At 39.5% G+C, this 17,964-nt stretch overlaps 2 protein-coding genes across 2 annotated transcripts in view; both read right to left on the reverse strand.

Annotated features, from left to right (window-relative positions):
• Window positions 1–1,941, reverse strand: part of nfe2l1b (nfe2 like bZIP transcription factor 1b) — a 9,628-nt gene extending 7,687 nt beyond the window's left edge. Inside the window, exons 1-2 of the mRNA XM_005725948.2 lie at window positions 1,727–1,941; window positions 4–753 (exon numbers count right to left, since the gene is read on the reverse strand). Of these exons, the coding sequence (XP_005726005.1) occupies window positions 4–484 (481 nt within the window). The 5' untranslated portion in view covers window positions 485–753; window positions 1,727–1,941. The remainder of the gene's footprint in view (window positions 1–3; window positions 754–1,726) is intronic.
• Window positions 1,942–4,134: 2,193 nt separating this feature from the next.
• cdk5rap3 (CDK5 regulatory subunit associated protein 3) lies at window positions 4,135–14,925 on the reverse strand. The gene is made up of 14 exons (XM_005725801.2): window positions 14,758–14,925; window positions 14,417–14,465; window positions 14,132–14,263; window positions 13,447–13,547; window positions 13,299–13,347; window positions 11,572–11,750; window positions 11,174–11,310; window positions 10,249–10,393; window positions 9,920–10,027; window positions 8,653–8,734; window positions 8,460–8,548; window positions 5,769–5,974; window positions 4,537–4,708; window positions 4,135–4,292 (listed from the first exon to the last, which is right to left on the reverse strand). The coding sequence occupies exons 1-14, from the start codon at window positions 14,761–14,763 to the stop codon at window positions 4,227–4,229; spliced, it is 1,521 nt and encodes a 506-aa protein (XP_005725858.1). The 5' UTR covers window positions 14,764–14,925; the 3' UTR covers window positions 4,135–4,226.
• Window positions 14,926–17,964: the final 3,039 nt, after the last annotated feature.

Below are 17,964 nucleotides of genomic sequence, written 5' to 3' on the forward strand. Positions count from 1 at the left end.
TGCTGTCCGCTGTGTTCAGACTGTATGTGGATTCAGGCGCTCCACTTCCTCCCCTCATGGCCGGGGTAGCGTCAGGGTTGTTAACGTCCTCTAGGCCGGCCCCATTGTCCAGGGTGATGGTGGGGCTGGACTGGCTGCTGGCGGACACCACAGTATCAGAGTCACGATGCACTAGCCAGGTGTTGAGCTCTGTACTGGGCACGAAGAGGCGATCCAGCTGGCGCACCTGGTTTAGCAGTCGTCTAGTGGTGAAGAAACGATCGAGGTCCACACTTTTTGGATGGATGCCATAGCCGTCCAGCGTGTTGCGCAGGTTGTGAAACTGTGTCTGGGTGTAGGCTGAGCTAGGCCCCAGGATGATCTCTCTCAGTGGGGGCAGCTGATTGTTTAGGTAGGTGTCAACGTCCACCCGCACCCCAATGAGACTCAGAAGGATGGTGAACTGAATCAGGCCCTCTGTGAAGTACTTTTTCAGGTAAAGCATTTCTTTACAAAGGAACAAAAGGTGAAAGTAAAAAACAAAAACAAAAAGGGGGCCAACTTTCTTGGATCAATAGTTCTCCACTACCACTAAAAGACTGAGATAGATACATGAACATAAAAACCAGTTAAATATAGCAAAAGGGGAGGGTTGTCAACAGGATTATCTATGTCAAAAAGCTGTATAGGATCCAAGATGAGGTTTTCACTTTTTTAGAGAGTCCAGTTTAAAGTCAAAGCTCTGCTCTTCAAAAGAGTGTCATCATCCCATTCCTGGCAAAAGTGAGAAATAAATGTGTTAATGCTCTTTTGCAATAAAATTAAACATTACAATACATTCAGCCCTGAAGCACGCCAAGCCTTACCTACCTACATTTGCTTTAGGCACATGTTAATGAAAACAGGACTTGCTAGCCCATTGCAACCACTCCATCCTCTAAAGACTAAATAAGTGATGTCGGTTCGCAACGCGCAATGCCTCCTCATTGCTGGACATTCAGCAGCCCAGAGATGGTGAAGAGAGAGCTCCAGGCATCACCCCACCCTTGACAGGACAACTACTTCGTGTGGGTGCTGCTGAAGGTGAATGAGGGAGTCCAGAAAGCTCGCTGGGCTGCTAGCATACGCACCAATGTTAGGTGGATGGCACGGTCCCTCCCTCCTTTCGTCCTTACGACGTTAGCTGTTAGCTGCCCTGTCTCTTAAAATCCGGCTATCGGTACTACGCATTACCTTATTACACAAGACAAAGTAGCTGTGATGCGTTTTATCCACTTACCCTTAAATAAATGACAGCTTTCTCTGTTTATATTTTAATTTTAGGACTGCCTACTTCCGCTGTAGCTAGCATCAACAATCTCCCTAGCAACAAGTGGTGAAAAGGTGATTGACAGAAAGTACAGCCATCCACATGCTTTGGGCGCAGCGACGACACATGACTCCAGTTACTCCCGACCAATAAGAATAGGGCAAGGGCGGGGTTGACAGAAAATGCCCAACTACTATTGGAACTCAAAACGTACACTGTGCTAGCCTTATGAGCTAGTTTTCTTCTAACTACCTAAACAATTCAGTTAGTTTTAAAAGTAACGTAAACAAGATACACCACTATGTTCATTGCCCTCCCGTAAACATCACTTTTTATTAATTTACGTGTCTGATAACGTTAGCTTGCGCCGTAAGTCAATGCGGTTTCGCCGCACAGTATTACTTATTTAATTTAAAACCTTTTGATTGCAATACTTACGCATGAAGATTTTGCAAGTGTGCCTTCATGCCTCAAAGTCAGCTTAGAATAGTAACAAGTCCTTTTTCATTAAAAGTTCCACAGTGATGCCAGATACAGCACTCTCCAGCCTTTCCTCATTGAATGGCCCACCATGACTTGCAAAATTGCTAGCTAGCCCGGCTAGCCTAGCAGCGCCGCTTGACACCAAAACACGCTTTCACACAGAGCATGCGTAGAACATTCTAGTGGCAAGCTTTCATCAGCCGACTGAAAATTCCCCCGCTGGTAATCTTCCACAAGTATACGACGGCAAAATAAAGATAATAATAATAATAATAATGATAATGAAAAAAGGTCAAGGGTGAGGACATGCATGTAAAATTTCGAAATAAAAAATATTTTGTAATGTTTTGATTTACAAGAAATAAAAGTAAATATTACGGGAAAAACACGCAAAATTACGTGAAAAAGGGGAAGTTAGTTTACTTAAAATATAATTGGAACATTTAGGAAATCTTGGACTTCCTTTCTTTTTCGTTTTTTGAGTCAATTATCGGCAGGTTTACTTTTCAAGGTTCAAGCTGGGGAGAAATTCAGTGCATTCTACAATTGCAGGCCATTTTCTGGCCCAGCCATGAATTTGAAAACAATATGCACAAAATATTTTAAAAAACATCTGTCCTGAGACTAAATGTAAACCTAGTTGTTGAAAAGTGGTTTCAAAATATAATTTTAAATACAAAATAGCTCTCCAGAACCCAGAAAAAAAATCAGTGTTAAGTTATAAATCCACGTTTTTGTTTTGATTTTATTGACCTCTCTTGGAACTTTTAAACCATTTTGATTTTGATTTTGTGATTGTCCATAGCAGGCTGTGCCTCACAGCATATGTGCAACGCTGTTACTGAAACCTTTTTAGCCTGTTAAACAAGAACTAGTGGTAACACTGTGTCATCATTCATATGCTTTGTATTTTTCCGACCCTTTTTTGCATTGGGACAGTCTAAAAAGTGCAGAACGGGAAAGCACATTGCACGCATATTAAGTAATAACTTTACAGCCAAAGCGTCCTTTTCATAAAACACAGCGGCCCTTTATTCTGCTGTAATATTGTTGGAAATATTGAGGAAATCACTTTGTTACAGTTGGTTACTGCACTTTTCAGCTAAACAAAGTGGTAATGTTGAGCTGAATTAGTCATATTTTAGTCATATTTGTTATGACTAATGTCATTGACTAATTTTCATTTTCCGTTTTTCCCCTCATATATTTATGAGGACTTTTTTTTTAGGTAAAAATATTCATTTTTATTTAGCTAAGTTTTGACATAAATTTGACCTTTTTCTTAGTGTTTTCTTGTAAATTTACAACTTAAATATTGTAAATTCTTGATTTACAAGAATTTGTAAATCAAGAATGATGAGTTGGGGGTGATTTAATCACCTTCAACCAGTCTTTTAAATTTCAAATATTTAGTTTTTTAATTATAGTGAGTCTTGAAAGCAATGACAATGCTTTTCAATGATAATAAAATGAAAATGTATTTATATTATAAATATATTTAAAGAGGTTTGTAAGGTTCCTTTGCAGTCATAATAACATATAGAAGTCAAAGTATGACATTCATATTATGGATGCATAGTCTAAAGAAACAAAACACACATACGGAAAAACAAAATAAACCAGAAAATTCTGGCAAACATCAGCGACAAAGAAGATCTTGTTCTTCAGCCAGTGGTCATGAAAAGTTTTCATCATTTCCGACGCGGCTTCAGTGAATAGTACATGGCTCAGCTGAAGGTCCAGATGCATCTCTCAGGTCTTTGATGGATTTATTCCTATTTCTTAATGACATGACCTTCAGATACTGTTCATCTGCTGTTTTTCAAAAATGTTTTCAAGTCTGTCGCTCCTTTTGCCCCAAACTTGTCCAGTTTCCTCAAATTTCTTAAGGTCACACTGCACGCTACGCAGTGTGTTTGTTTTTTGGCCAATAGCTTTTTTAGAATCACCTTGTTGGTGCAAATATACCAGTTTATAACTGCAAATCAGTGTTGTCTTTGGCATTTTTCAAGCATTCCTCTGAAAATGGTTAGGTACAAGGACTGGACTGAAAATGAGTGAAAAAGCAGTCAATGTCCAAAGAAAAACTTCAGAGGTCCACTTTAGAAAAATTTCAAGAAAATCAGGTTTCTTGGAAGCGAAATATAAAGAAATGAGTGGTGGCTCCGGACTTTTGGACAGTAATATATTTTGTTTTAATACAGGGGCATCAAAACTTGAAACCTGCTTAAAATCCAGTTTTATTCCCTGGTTTTAAACCAATCCTAACAATACACAAGTTATTTTTATCACGTTTTAGTATTTTCAACATTGCTTGTTTCTTTATCTCTACAGCAGTTATACAAAAACGCAAAGAACAAAAAAAAAACCCCAACAAAAGTTTACATTAAATATCACTTTTTTAATTTCTGTTGTAGATCATGACAAAATATTTTCAGTGACTGTCTGAAGTTCACTAAATATTAACCCCCATCAGGTTCACAGGCCTGTTGTGGTATCGCTTTGAAATGTCTGCCTCGATCTGTGAAAACAAACATAACAATCATCAGTTACTTCTGAGAACATTGTCGGCGTAACACTTAGAATTTGTACCGTTTCCATGTCACATAGAATATGAATACCTTTATGTGTCTGCTCATATTTAAACAGAGATCTCACAATGACAGTTTTCAGTATTTTCTGCTTCCTGCAGCCTCCTCATTTGACATAGCTAGTAAATTATCCACCGTGCAAACAGAAACAAATACAAAAAAATAATGCTGTACCAGCTTCTGGAGTTCCCGGGTGCATCCTGCCAGCAGGTCAACACGAGGCTCCAGCCTGGACTGCTCCTGCAGGGCTTCCTGCCTCTTCTCTGCCATTGTGGCTCCTTTCAGCACCAGAATGTCAGCCTGCTTCATTTTCTGTCTCAGCATCTCTGACACGCGCTCAACATACCTGAACATGCACATCACATTAAAAATAATGAACAAAAGGTGCAACATTTCTGATGCATACAAAGGGGTTTTTCCACTTTATTTAAAGACTGATGCTCATGATAGAAATGATTTATGTCATTTATACTGAATAAGTGGCTCTGTATTGTAGCGGTTAACTTATTTGCCTAACAAGCAAAAGAGCCCCAGTTTGAGCCCACAAGGAGTCACAGAGGGGTTTGTGTCAGGAAGGGCATCTGGTGTAAAAATCTGCCAAATCAAATATGCAGAGCTACCCGCTGTGAATAAGTGAGCAGCTCAAAGTAGCTTATATTATTTATACAGAATAAAATGTATTGTCAGTGTACTTTACATAAAAAAGGACCCGCTACAAGGCAATTAATTAAGCATTCTATACTTTAATTTCCCTTCTACAGAAGAGAGACAGAATAATAAAAGTTAACTGTCTCTTAAATCACAGCCAGTTATGGTAGAAATGAATCACAGAGCTAATCACACTAACCACAGACATGAATGTCAAGGTAATATCAGGCTTGCAATTTTTTATCTGCAAAGGTTTTTTCTGGGTCTGATTGGAGAAAGGGGATCCTTAAGAGTACAGAAACTCCAGATTTTGTGGCACAAATTCTAACTTTCACTTTCTGAAATAAGCACAGGGATGGGGAACTCCCGGTTTCAACGGCTGGCGTCCTGCAGGGTTTAGATGTGTCCTTGATCCAACACGGGTGATTTAAATGGTTAAACGACCTCCTCAACATGTCTTGAAGTTCTCCAGAGGCCTGGTAATGAACTAATCATTTGATTCAGGTGTGGTGACGCAGGGTGAGATCTAAAACCTGCAGGACACCGGCCCTCAAGGCCTGGAGTTCCCCACCCTTGCTCTAAGCTATAAACTTGTTAAGCTATTATATACAAAAGTCACAATAAAGTGCTAAAAGAGAAGTTTGAAATGATAGTTCTTCATCTTATGTGTGTTATTTTACAACAAGGTTATGTATTCACATTGGTTCCTGAAATAGAGCTCAGTGGTGATCATGCTGATATTCTGGCGACCATCATACCGTGGAGAGGCGTGAATCATGAACAGGTGCTGCATCCGGAGAGAGGTGAGCCTCCCCAGAAGGTCCTGCACCTCAGACAGCATCGCCTGGATGTGTTCGCAGGTTTGGCCTTGGATGACCGAGGGGGCCTGCTGGAACTGGCTCATAGCTACCACATCGCCCTCTTCTCTCATCTCACTCAGACGCTGAGTCAGGAACACCTCCAGCTGCACCAACAAATGAAGCCAGAGTCATGCGTTAGTGATAGAAAACCAAATCTGGCATTCAAACACTTATATATAAATATCACAGTAAAAAATGCAATTGCACCTCAACAGTGGGAGTATTCCTTCAGGTGAAATATTGTTATCCTAATCTTCTGTTATGTCTGAATACATTAGACCATATCAGCTAAACATTTATCAGGACCAGATTTTTCGATTTAATCCACGTAAAAGATTATGAAATCACACCATCTGCCTTTATTGCCTCTTTCCTGAATTTCTGCAGTTCTCTCTGTGCAGAGATCTTCCTTATCGCACCAGCAGCTGTTTAACCATGCAGCAGAGACACTCCTGACTAGTACCAAACACCGAAACCATGACCCAATTCCAATCCTTTTCACTTCATCTGGAGTATAAAGTGGCCGCCTCTGCATTTCACTGTTGCTATGCATTCATCTTGATTCAGTGCTACAACTAGAAACTGTTTGACCTCAATCTTGGCGTTCTTTTTTCACCATTTTAACTTCATTCTTGCAGCTTTGTTGCCATCTCTTTTGAGCTTATCTAAAACTTTATAATGACATGTAGCCGCTGTGCTCACAAGAACGTCAGGCTGCTTGTCAGTGGTCTCAAAGCCTTCACCTTGATAACACACTGCAGCTACTTTATTCAGCTTTCTTGTTTTCTTTCTTCTTGGTTTACTTCGTCCTGACTGGATTGCTTACCTGCCAACATATGTATGTTTCTACAATCTGAAATAACCTTCTTAAAGGCATTTGAACTACATACACCAGCAATTTTCAGCTGCAGCTGTGTCTTTATTCTTACTTAGCCACTGCTACAGAGAAGAGACACACAAGGAGATTCTTCAAATCTGAAGTTATACTTTGAATACTACATTACACTTTACTGCACTATTATTCATGTTCAGTAGTACCTAATACATATGAATTACTGCAACCTGTTTGCAGTGTGCTCTGCCTCCAGACAAAAATCAAATGAGGCAGGCTGCAGACACCCCCTGTACCCACTTAATTAAAAGTACAGATAGATGTGTGCTGCTCTGATGGCCTTGGGAATAAAATGTTTTGATTTGAATTAAATAATAAGTATGGTGCACACAACTACATGGATTGACTGCTAAAAACTGAGTCAACTCTTGAGTTTGGCTGTTAACACAAACCTTGGACATTTTACCTTTTGTTCCACAACATGAAACACATGTAAATAGCTCACTGGTTAATATATTATGTGTACTAGAGAAGATGCTTACTGGCAAATGACTAAATAAGACTGCAGATAAGTCGTCATCAGAGTGAATGCAGGAGGTGATGGTGAAGTCATAAGACTTCAATAAAGGCGTACTTTATTTGTAGCCCAATGGCAGAAATACCTTTGGTGGCTACAGTCATGTTTCAGACATCAAGATTTTTCTTGCGTCATCCCAACATTTACAGTCCCTCCTCTCACCCTCCACACTCCCTGCCTTTCCTTCTCTCTCGCTGCCTCCTAACATGCCTTCCCCCTTTCCTCTTCCTTTGCATTCGCCAACAGTAGCAAAGCGTTCACCAGCACTCTGACAAACATTCAGCACTGAAGGTGGTCTTCGTTAACCTGGGCTCTGACTGATCCAGTATGGAAATCTCATTCTTCATGATCCACATGTTTGATTTTGGCCAAGATTTTATGCCAGATGCTCTTTCTGACACAACCCTTCCCATTTATCTGGGCTCGGGACCAGCATTACACATACACTGGCTTGTGGACCCTCGCACAGTTGTGTTCCAACAAAACCTGTAGACGACATAAGCTTTAACCTTCCAGGAACAGGGTGTTCCTAACTTTTTGGGTGGCCAAGAAAAAACCCCAAAAGCATTTCCCCGGCACTTCTATCTGAAACTAAGCAGTTCAATTAGACCTTTTTCCTTAATTTAAATAGATTTAATGGCTTAGTGAGGAGACCTGTGGGACTAAATGATATTTACTAATTTTCATCATCAATAATTTTGTCCAGAACATTTTACAATCATCACACAACCTTAAGTTAAAATACAAATGTTCAACCTAAAAAACTGAGCAACACTTAGCTAGTCACTGAAAGGTCACTCCTTCTATCCTTCAAAATTTTAGTTTTTAAAAACTGCAATAAATATAAACAACAACAAAAGACTAAAACCATACAAATACAAATTTAAAAAAAATTACAAAATGTCCTCGGTGTCAGTCTGTGGAACTGTTACCTTACACGTTTTTGTCTGAAAGTTAAAACTGATGCTGTTAAATGCTTTTCACTATCATTCACTCCAAACACACCAGCAAACCTGGTGTGTTTGGAGTAAAACAAAAAGTTTTTAACAACACACTCTCCCTCTAAGCTGCTTAATGCTCCACTTGTGTGTTCTGCCTATAGCTTTATATCATTAGGCTATATACAAATATATGTGGGTCTTCTTGAAGTAATTTGAGATCGAATGACTGTAGTCTTTACCTCCATCAACTCGTCAATGAACCGGCTGCGTGACTGAGGGTTTTCCAGTATAGTTAGAGCATCTTCACCCCTCGCCACTCCCTCAGGGCCTTCAAAATAAAATGAGTCTTTTTTAGCAAATGGACATTTCAGCAGCTGAGCATGTGACAGCTGCAAACATAAAAAGTTTAGAAAGGGAAAAAAAGTTTCTCACAGTCTGTGCCCACATCCACAATTTCAATTTCAATGGGAGCTTCTGCGCTGTCACCCCAGTCGATACCGCCTGCCCCGGGGTCCTGATGAGGGAGACGGAGAGAGAATAGTTCAGCCTTTTACCTCCCATTACTCAACTGACTACCTTCTCCCAAAAAGTAATCAACACTGTGGTTTATTACAGCTTTTTCTGCCTGGCATAGCTCTACAGTACTTTTAGACATTTTCACCCAATATATTCTGTAGTTCCGCAATCATGTAACCATATACTTTTACTTTATCCAGCAGTTCTCAAACTTTTTCTGGCATATTCCCTTCAGAACCTGAGAGATTGCACCAAACAGAACAAAATGTATTATCAAGCATTAACAATTATAATGAAAGAACAAAAAAAACAAACCAAATTTAATTTGACTTTATTAAAAGTTAACAAAAATGCCATTAAAGCGTTTTTAATATTTTATGGTGCAACGTTTTTGACCATTCATTCATAGCGCCTGTATATTCCAAGCAACTATACAGTAAGATATCTATTTTGACCATTTATCCATTAATCTGAGGTTATGCTTGACTCAATGGCCACTTCCTACACACACTGATGTTGCAACACAATACATCACCACAACATTGTATACGTCACTCACTGCAGTCCCCTGAAATTAATTGTGTCTCTGCAGGGAAAAATATACCTGGTAGTGCGTCACTCAAACAAAAACAAAAAAAGTGTCTTTTATTTTCAATTTTTTTCTAATTTTCTTGAACCCCCCACCCCACTCCCAAACATCACTACTGGTTCTGTTCACTTGCAGGACCCTGAACTGATAGACTGTGGAGATGCAATTTTCCACACCATTGGTTGTGCCAAAGAGCTGGAGTTGCATGCCAGCAGTAATGGCACAAATTATGTTGCAAATTGCTGCACATAAGGGGGACAATAGCGAGCAAGCAACTTTGCTTTAGTGGAACCTACACAATGAAAAAAAGTTTTCATTATTATTGTTGTTATTATTTTACCAGGCTTCATATGTACGATTTACCTTGTAGTTTTAGCCAGTTATTTTTGGCCATTTGTATGTTAACTTGTGACCTATTTGGTGTTAATCAGCTTGCTAACATGTTTTCACACACACTGAATTTCTGCTGCAAAATTCAGGCACTGCAGATGATGTCCAAAGATGAGGATGTACCTTTAAAAAAAAATCACTATATTGCACTCTATCATTGTTTTAGAGAAAAGGATGCAACGCAGACGTGTTCAGATGCCCTACCTTGGAGTTCGGCTCCAGGCTGATTCCCCAGTCTATTCCATCCTCGACTGTGATGCCTGAACTCACACCCAGGGAATCTGATACTTTGCCAAAGTCGCCCCAGTCGATCTAAAACAGATTTTAGAAGACGAAGCAGAAACAGCGGTAAGAAAGAACTCCTGCGGTGAGTGGACATTTGGAATCACTTTGAAACATGCAGGCATTTACTGATAATTTCAATTATGGCCCAGTTTACATAGTGAACTGCATTAAGATAGAATAATGAATGGTTCTTACTAGTTTTAATTATATGAGCACAACAACAAGAATACACATGCGGTAAAACTAACCGTGTCCTCTGTGATGGTATCAGGTGGTGATTCACCCACAACTGGCCTTTCAACAACTGTGGGGACTTTCCCCGTTCTCCACTCATAAAATGTTGCATTCCCTCTTTTTTGGGCAAATGTCAGCATAGGGAGGACTGGCTCAGACCTACAAATGACAACATGTGAGCTCATGTGACCCAGCACAAACATTATCTATGGTTTATGTAGTTAAACAGAACAGAAAGTGTTTCTTTCAAGTTTACTTTCTTAGTTTTTTGTGAACTGCTCTAATGGATATACACCGATGTTTGAGCTGTATCTGCAAAAATATACATTTGAGTGAAACTGCGACAAAACAAAACATAATATTTTAAGTCTGGATGATAAACTGGATTTCAGTTACAACTGAAAATAATTTAGCTTCCAATATTATGAAAACAAAGTTTTTACACTGAAAGCTGCAGTCGCCCAGTCACAGATGCATTTATAAAGGCCTTTCATGCTTTTTTGGTCCAAGCACACATCAACACGTGGACTGGAAGACTCAACCACTTTACCTCTGATTAGCAAAGGAGCTGCTTTAACTCATGAGTGAGCCTTTGGACAACCTGGTCTATCTAGAACGAGTTAGGATCATGAAACTTGAAGGATCATTAACAGTTGCCTGCAGCCAGCTTTGTCTTTTTAACTCAGATTGTCTCTCATCCCATCTGTTTTTGGCTCACTCTTCACAGAATGGCCCACCTTTTATAACTCAATTATTAACTTGTTTTCAGTTTGAACGACATTTAAAGTTCAAGGAGATTCCCAGTGAAAAGTTTTTAACCGTTTGTTAAGTTTGTAACTAACCAATTTTAAATACTTAAGATTTCAATATTGCCCAAAATAACAGAAATTATGTTTTTTTCCCCCATAACATGGCATCTCTACTGTATCCCTTACTCACCAGTCACAGACAAAGTTTGTAAAGGCAGCATAAAGTTGTATTTGCTCTTCGAGCCTCGCAGCATCCTTCCCGACTTCGTCAAGAACCGCTGGCAAGTCCTTCACCAGAGCCTGAAGCTCTCGAGGCACATTTTCACCCTGTAAGAAGCAAATAAGTCAATCAAAGGCTCAGAAATCCTCACATAGCACACGATTGTTAAAGCTTTTCCACCAGCTTCCTGTGAAGTTTAGATTTGAGTTTAAAATCTTTGTTCTTACATTCATGGCCTTACAGGGTGAGGCCCCCGCCTAAGGTTACTGCTTTCTGTTCACATTCGCATCAATCAGTTAATAAAATGCGTAACTCTGAGTGTTTGTGTCTGAATATTCTCCTAGAGGTGTGCACGTTCTTGCACTTACTGTGATGCCATACTGTTTGCAGGCAGCATAGTAGCGTTCCCTCAAGTCTGCAGCTGAGCTCTGGCACTCCACCTCCCGCCTGCTCAGCTCCTGCTGCAGCTGCTGAGCTTTGGCCAGCTGCCTCCTCAGAGCCGGGCCTTCGTAGCTCACGTTGCGGCTCAGCAAGCTGGCCAACTCCACTGGGACACACAAACACATTTTTTATCATTCAGCACATGCAATTATTTTCTTTCTTCAGCTGGATTTTGTGGTCGATATCCTAAGCTACACAAATACAGCAGCAAAATTAACACTTATAACCTTCCTGCTTTAAAAGAGGGAGCCTACAGGTATAAGCAAGTTAAATCTTGACTTAAATCAAGACTTCAGGAACTTTAACATATCTTAGACTAAATTTAAGGGCTGGAAAAATACACCAAAAACCACAGACTGTATAACAGATACAGCATAGCTTCAAGATCTGAAACAGCAATGGGAAGTGCTTTAATGCTGCATTCTTTCCATCCAGCAGGGGGCGACTCCTCTACAGCCACCAATTACATACAGTCTATGGTGAAAATACACTCTTTTAAAGTAAAGTTAAAAATAATCACCAAGACAAAATATAAGGTGGTTCATGTTGCTAGATGTCAGTTTTAGCTGCTAATTTAAAGTTTTCTAACCATAGTGAAGTGACTTCTATATTCCTCAACATCAGCTGTATTTGATATTCACGTGTTAGACTTTGTACATCCACGAGGCCCTACTTGGGAAACTTGATCATTAGAAGGTGCACATAGAGCTCTAGAATTTAAAGAAGTTCTCTTGGACTTGCTTCGTGCTGCTATATAAGCAATCTGTACATGGAAAGTTTTACATTTTAGTCCCCAACACCGGATGATTAAACTGTTTTTCTGTTAAGGCAGCAGAGTTGTGAAATTTGTGACCACAGAACATCAGAAAACGCGGTTGAAAGAGTCGCAGTTCTGCAGACAGCAAGCTGTGTGAAAATGAACTTTGGTTAACATGGTTGAAATTTATTTGCACTAAAGAATGCTTTTTTATTTACTGATTCGGTTCATCTGTCTAAAAACTACAGATGAAAGTGAGCTTTTAGGTCAAATATATGCCTTGTTTATTGTCCCTACAAAATAAACAAGCTAAAAAAATAAAAATAGACAATATGACATAAAGTGACAACAAACGGTCTCATAAGCACTTTGTGTAAACAAGTAGACTCGTCTTCTTTGCCTTTTCCACCAGTATGTTACAAGATCAGCATCCAACTGGGCCTAAACCAATTTCCCACCTGGACCCAAGTACAGGGGTCCCTATATTTAAGACATTCTTTTAGGCATAAGCTACAATAATTAGGTTAACCAGATACATTATCTCATTGCTAACTGGTTTAAAGCATATTAAACAGCATGAAAGTCTTAGCTGAACTATAAAGCATTAACACATGTTTGTACACAGTCGCATTTCACGACCTAAATGTTTAAATGGGACAAAAATAGCAGCACTGAGAGATGGAAATTTGCACATTAACAAGACAAAAAACACTTAAAACTCATCCATACTGTCAGTAAATATGAATGAAAGATATTTTAAGATTTATTTTCAAAGGAGCCAAAGACACCCTGTATAAAATACAGAGCAAAAAGACACGTAGCTGCGTTCACAGGTGTTTTTATACTATAATGAAGACATATTGATATGTCTTTCCCTTATTTTCCTAACACACTTACCCAAATAGACATTATCTGCTTCATAAAGAGACACAATCTCCTGCCAGTCCTATGAAAACAAAACCACAAGGGAGAAAGTTTAACGGCACAAAACCCAAATAAAAAAATCCCCTTAACATGTGACATTGACATGTATGAATCCTCTCACCTTCATCCTCTGTGATGAGTATCTGCCAAAGATGTTCTTGGAGGAAGCCTCAGTTCCCTTCAGGATCTCCACGATCCTCAAGCAGTGAAAGTAGTGAATGTCTGTCAGTGAAAGTAAACAAAGCACAGACATAGATGAAGATTTAAAAGCATTAACAGCTGCTTAAAATACAATAAACACCAAAAGCCATGCTCCTCTGCAACCCCTGCTGGTGTTGCAGTAGCAGTGCAAGAGTCTTTGGGAGTTGCCTGAGGTTAACTGCTAGTTGTCCACAAGTTGTGCAAAAGCATGCCTGAGGTTGGCTTGGCTGGGACAACACTTATTGCTAAACCTTGTGATGCTCTCCTCACTGCCATTATTAGCTTAGACTAGACAGTATTTTAAAATAAAACCATTAAAAAACTCCAATGTTAGTCTCCACTTTGTTGCAGTCATTAGCAGGGTTGTAACACCACCTTAAAAAAAGAATAATGATAACAAGAAAAAAAAAACATTAATAAAGTTGTGAAGTGGGGTTTAAGCCTGCATTGATGATTATAAAGTAACCCGAAACCTATATCTGGTTGGAAAGGGGAGTCCCTGAGAAGAGTAGAAATGGTGCTAAATAGCCTGCTGGGTCCATAATAGATTCATCTCTCAGAGAAGTGGAAGGATGGGTGGGTGTATTGAGTTGTAGGGGACCTACAAGAGCCGGAGAGGAGCGCCTTGATCTCCTCGTTCTCCGGCATGTCCTGGATGGCAGCATTGATCTTCTCCCTGATCACCTTCACTGCACTTTGCCATTTCAGGTTACAGTGCCTCCGATCCACCAGCCAGTCTGCAACCACACAGAGCAAGTTTACGTCTGTAACATCTGTTTCAGCCAGCAGGCTAAAGGACTACAGTGCTGTATTAGCTGCTTGTAGCCCAGCTGCAGAGGAACACATAGAAAAGCAAGTGCTTGTTTTAAATGTGCGTGTTTTTGTCTTACCTAAAAGTTTGCTGGTCTGTATGTCGATGGGAAGGTTCTGAATGTTCCGCTGCAGGGAGACAGCCAATAGATTTTGTTATTTACACCTTTTACCTCCTCTTTACCTCTCTTATTTAACAAACGGAAAGGACAATATCACATTAAACCGTTAGGAAGACATTGTGAATAAGTATCTTAAAAAATGTCATAGGACAGACTGTTTTCTTTGCTAACTTAAACTCAGTGTAAAGTGTTCATTTCTCTGTCACTTAAGTGGACTTTTGACTGTGTCAGCTAGCTAGCGTTAGCTCGCAGGCTAGTTTTTAAAGCCAGCTCGGAAAAAAAACTAAATTTAATCTCACCTCCATTATTTCCTTTTCTTTTTAAAAACGTTTCCGACCATTCAGGGCTTCATTATACGATTATATTCCGGTTTATATCCAGGATTATCATCACCATCCGGAGCTTTCCTGTTTATGACACGTTAGGAGAAAGAGAGCCAATAGGAGGAGGCGATGTTGCCATGTCGATAGCTGCATTTGGATTGGTGAATCGTCGTGGCCCCTGATCGGTGCAACTAATGAAACTGTCGCTAGAGGGCGGTAGTGTCACTTTACTTAAGGTCAGTTATTCCCAAACTAAGAGTAGCCCATGAAAAATGTGGAAGAATACCTGGAAAATGTTGGCCATTTCTTGTTATGGGTCAGTCATTTGTTAAAAAAAAGGTCTCATGATATTTCTTGCACAGTTAAATAAACATAAATGTAGTTTACCTTCAGAAAAGGAAATCTACATCTATCTATCTAGACAGTTATTACCTGCAAGCATGTTAAAATAAAAACATTTGACACAGTTGTAACAAATGTGCTCCAATTTCTTTAAAAATGTATTTAAATTATTCTGCTTCTGTGTCTACATCTCATTTATATCTCTCTTTATTTGTTTATTTCATGCTTTCCTGTATACTTATTACTCTATTATCCAAGCACACTATGGAAAGTATGCTATTTCTTTGCACTTAATGCTTTGCATGTTTAAATTCATGCACAAAATTGAGAGGAAAAGAATCAGAACATTAATCCAAGTTTTATATCCACAAATAGGAAATTTTGAATTCTAAAGTTAAATCTATTGTTTAAAAAAACTTAAAAAATGAAATTTGTTGAAATGAGATGATGAAATGATGAGAAATGGGCTAGTGGAACAAGAAGCTCAGACGTGGACATGGGATGAGAACATGGCGCTGTTGGAATGCCACTATGCAATTAACCTCAACAGAAAGGGTTAAATGAAGAGGATGTGGGACCTCTGGACTTTCCGATGCCCAACATCTAGACCGACGGTGAAACAACTAGTAACTTAGTGTTCCAGCATTCGGAAGAAGCAACTGCTATCACAGCTGGAGATTGATGAGGTACAACACAAATGCTACAGCAAGGGGGAGCCAGGATGTCAGGTCAGGAGGGAGATCATCACCCCCACCCGAGATTGGGTACCAAGCCCAACAACTGGTGTGTTGAAGTCATTGAGTGAGACCTCAGCGGTTAGTAGATCTAAGACCACAGCAACCTTCCTGAACAGGGTTTATAGTAACCATTACAGTGGCAGACATCCCAGAAAGGGTCTCCAGTATGAAGAGTCGGACAGGCCCCCGACATGATTCACTCCTGCTAGCTGAAGAAGCTAACTGCACAAAGGAACCAACTGCTAATAAAAGAGGCACAAGATCCCAGAGGATCCCCAGAAGGGACCAGTCCCATCCAACTACCGGCCAATAACCTGCCTCAGTACCACATGGAAGCTCCTGGCGGGCATCATATCGGCTAAGATGAACAGGCATGTGGCTCAATACACGAGCGGGGCACAGAAAGGAACTGGCAGAAACACCAATCACCAATTGACGTCACATTTTATGTCCATCTGTTATATTTTATACATTTGATGAGATATCATTATCTCATCAAATGTATAAAAAGGTTGCTCATAGGGGGTCATATGATTGTTGGGTTTTTCTCTGTATCTATGAAGCGCCTTGAGGCGACTTTTGTTGTGATTTGGCGCTATATAAATAAAATTGAATTGAATTGAATCATTATTAATACTTATTTATTTATGTTTGATTTTGGCCGTTCAGTGATCAATAACTAAACATTAAACTTTGTTAACTAAACTATTAACAAAACATTCATTTACTAAACACATTTTTTAAACAGTTAAATGTGTCGTTACAGTTTTATTTTGTTCATTATGTAACATAATTTTAAATATGAGAAAACAGAGACTGACACAGTGTATTCTTGTTATTGAAAAAAGTGATATGGGTGAAAAACAACAGTAATAATTCAACAATTTGGCTTCTTGTGAACTCCAGACTGGACAAACCTGAAAACACAAGCATTAAATCCCTGCAGCAACAGAGTTTCTGTAGTGGCCTAATTTCAGTTCATTTGAATGGTGACCTAACTTGCAAATTCAGCGTCTATTCACTGTCTGTGATTTTAAACAAGCCATGCAAAGCAGCTCGATTGCTCTCGTTCTCTCCCTCCAGCTTAAAGCCATCACAAAGACTTATGTAAGAGAAAATGCTCAGTGAAAGGTGACTTTATTCTGACTCCAAAGTCCACATTAAAACAATACTTGGATTTAAAGTGAGACTGATAACGGGGGTTTTATTTACAGTTTGGAAAGCCACTCACCTCTCAGGTTCACATTAGCCCTGATGTCAGAGATCTTGATATGGGACTGAGCTGAAAATCCCATGGCTGCAACATTTACTCAGTCATGCACTCAGCTGGGCGGGCTCTAGGTGTGTGTGTATGTGTGTGTTTGAGGAGGGTGTGTGCTAAAGAGGAGTGCAGAGGGACAAGGTAAGAGGGAGAGGCAGAGGGAGAGAGATGCTGCACCTGTGCACGCTCACCTGAGGAGAGGAAAAAGATTCCACAGAAAAACAAAGAGAGGAGATAGAAAGTTTGTAAGCATGGTGAGACAGTGTCGCATGTGAGAGAGTCCCCTTTCAGCCAGCACACTGTGAACAAGGTAAGAGAACGAGCGCACCTGAAAGCCTCCAATGAACTGCAGTGGAAACTAGACTTTTATCTGTGCAAGAAATACACATTTAACTCTAATTACAAAAATCAACATGCTACTTCCATCTTTTTCGCTGGTATTTCCACAGCTCAGCAACCCTGATCAACATATTAGAACTGCAGTACTGTATTTGTATAGCCAAACAACAGCTAAAGTCAAATTTCCAAGTGAAAATGTCAAAAGCTTTTTGTTTCTAGATCCTTAAGTTGGAGAATCGACTTTAGTTTTTCACAGTATGTAGATGCAAACTGGATATTTTTGAGTTTTTCAGGGACAAAAACAATAAATATGGAGACATTAGCTTGGGTAACTTGAGGTGAGTGCTGTGTTTTAACAGTCAAATTATGGCTGAAGTAAAATTCTTTGGAAAAGAGGCCTGACTTTCGATGATTTCAGCCTCTCAAAAGTGAAAACTTGGGGTTTTTACTTGTCTTATATCAAACAAATTCAGAGTTTGAGAGCTTTTGATTTACAGAAGAAAA

This window comes from Pundamilia nyererei, unplaced genomic scaffold (assembly GCF_000239375.1).
Source record: "Pundamilia nyererei isolate P.nyererei 1_Seehausen unplaced genomic scaffold, PunNye1.0 scaffold00017, whole genome shotgun sequence".
NCBI classification, from domain to species: domain Eukaryota; kingdom Metazoa; phylum Chordata; class Actinopteri; order Cichliformes; family Cichlidae; genus Pundamilia; species Pundamilia nyererei.

Coding starts and splice junctions, on each gene's coding strand:
- cdk5rap3 (XM_005725801.2), bottom strand. Junction 13,548..14,131: donor GGCGCTCCTCTCCGGCTCTT/GTAGGTCCCCTA, acceptor TTTCACTGACAG/ACATTCACTACTTTCACTGC. Junction 4,293..4,536: donor CCCGGGAACTCCAGAAGCTG/GTACAGCATTAT, acceptor TTGTTTTCACAG/ATCGAGGCAGACATTTCAAA.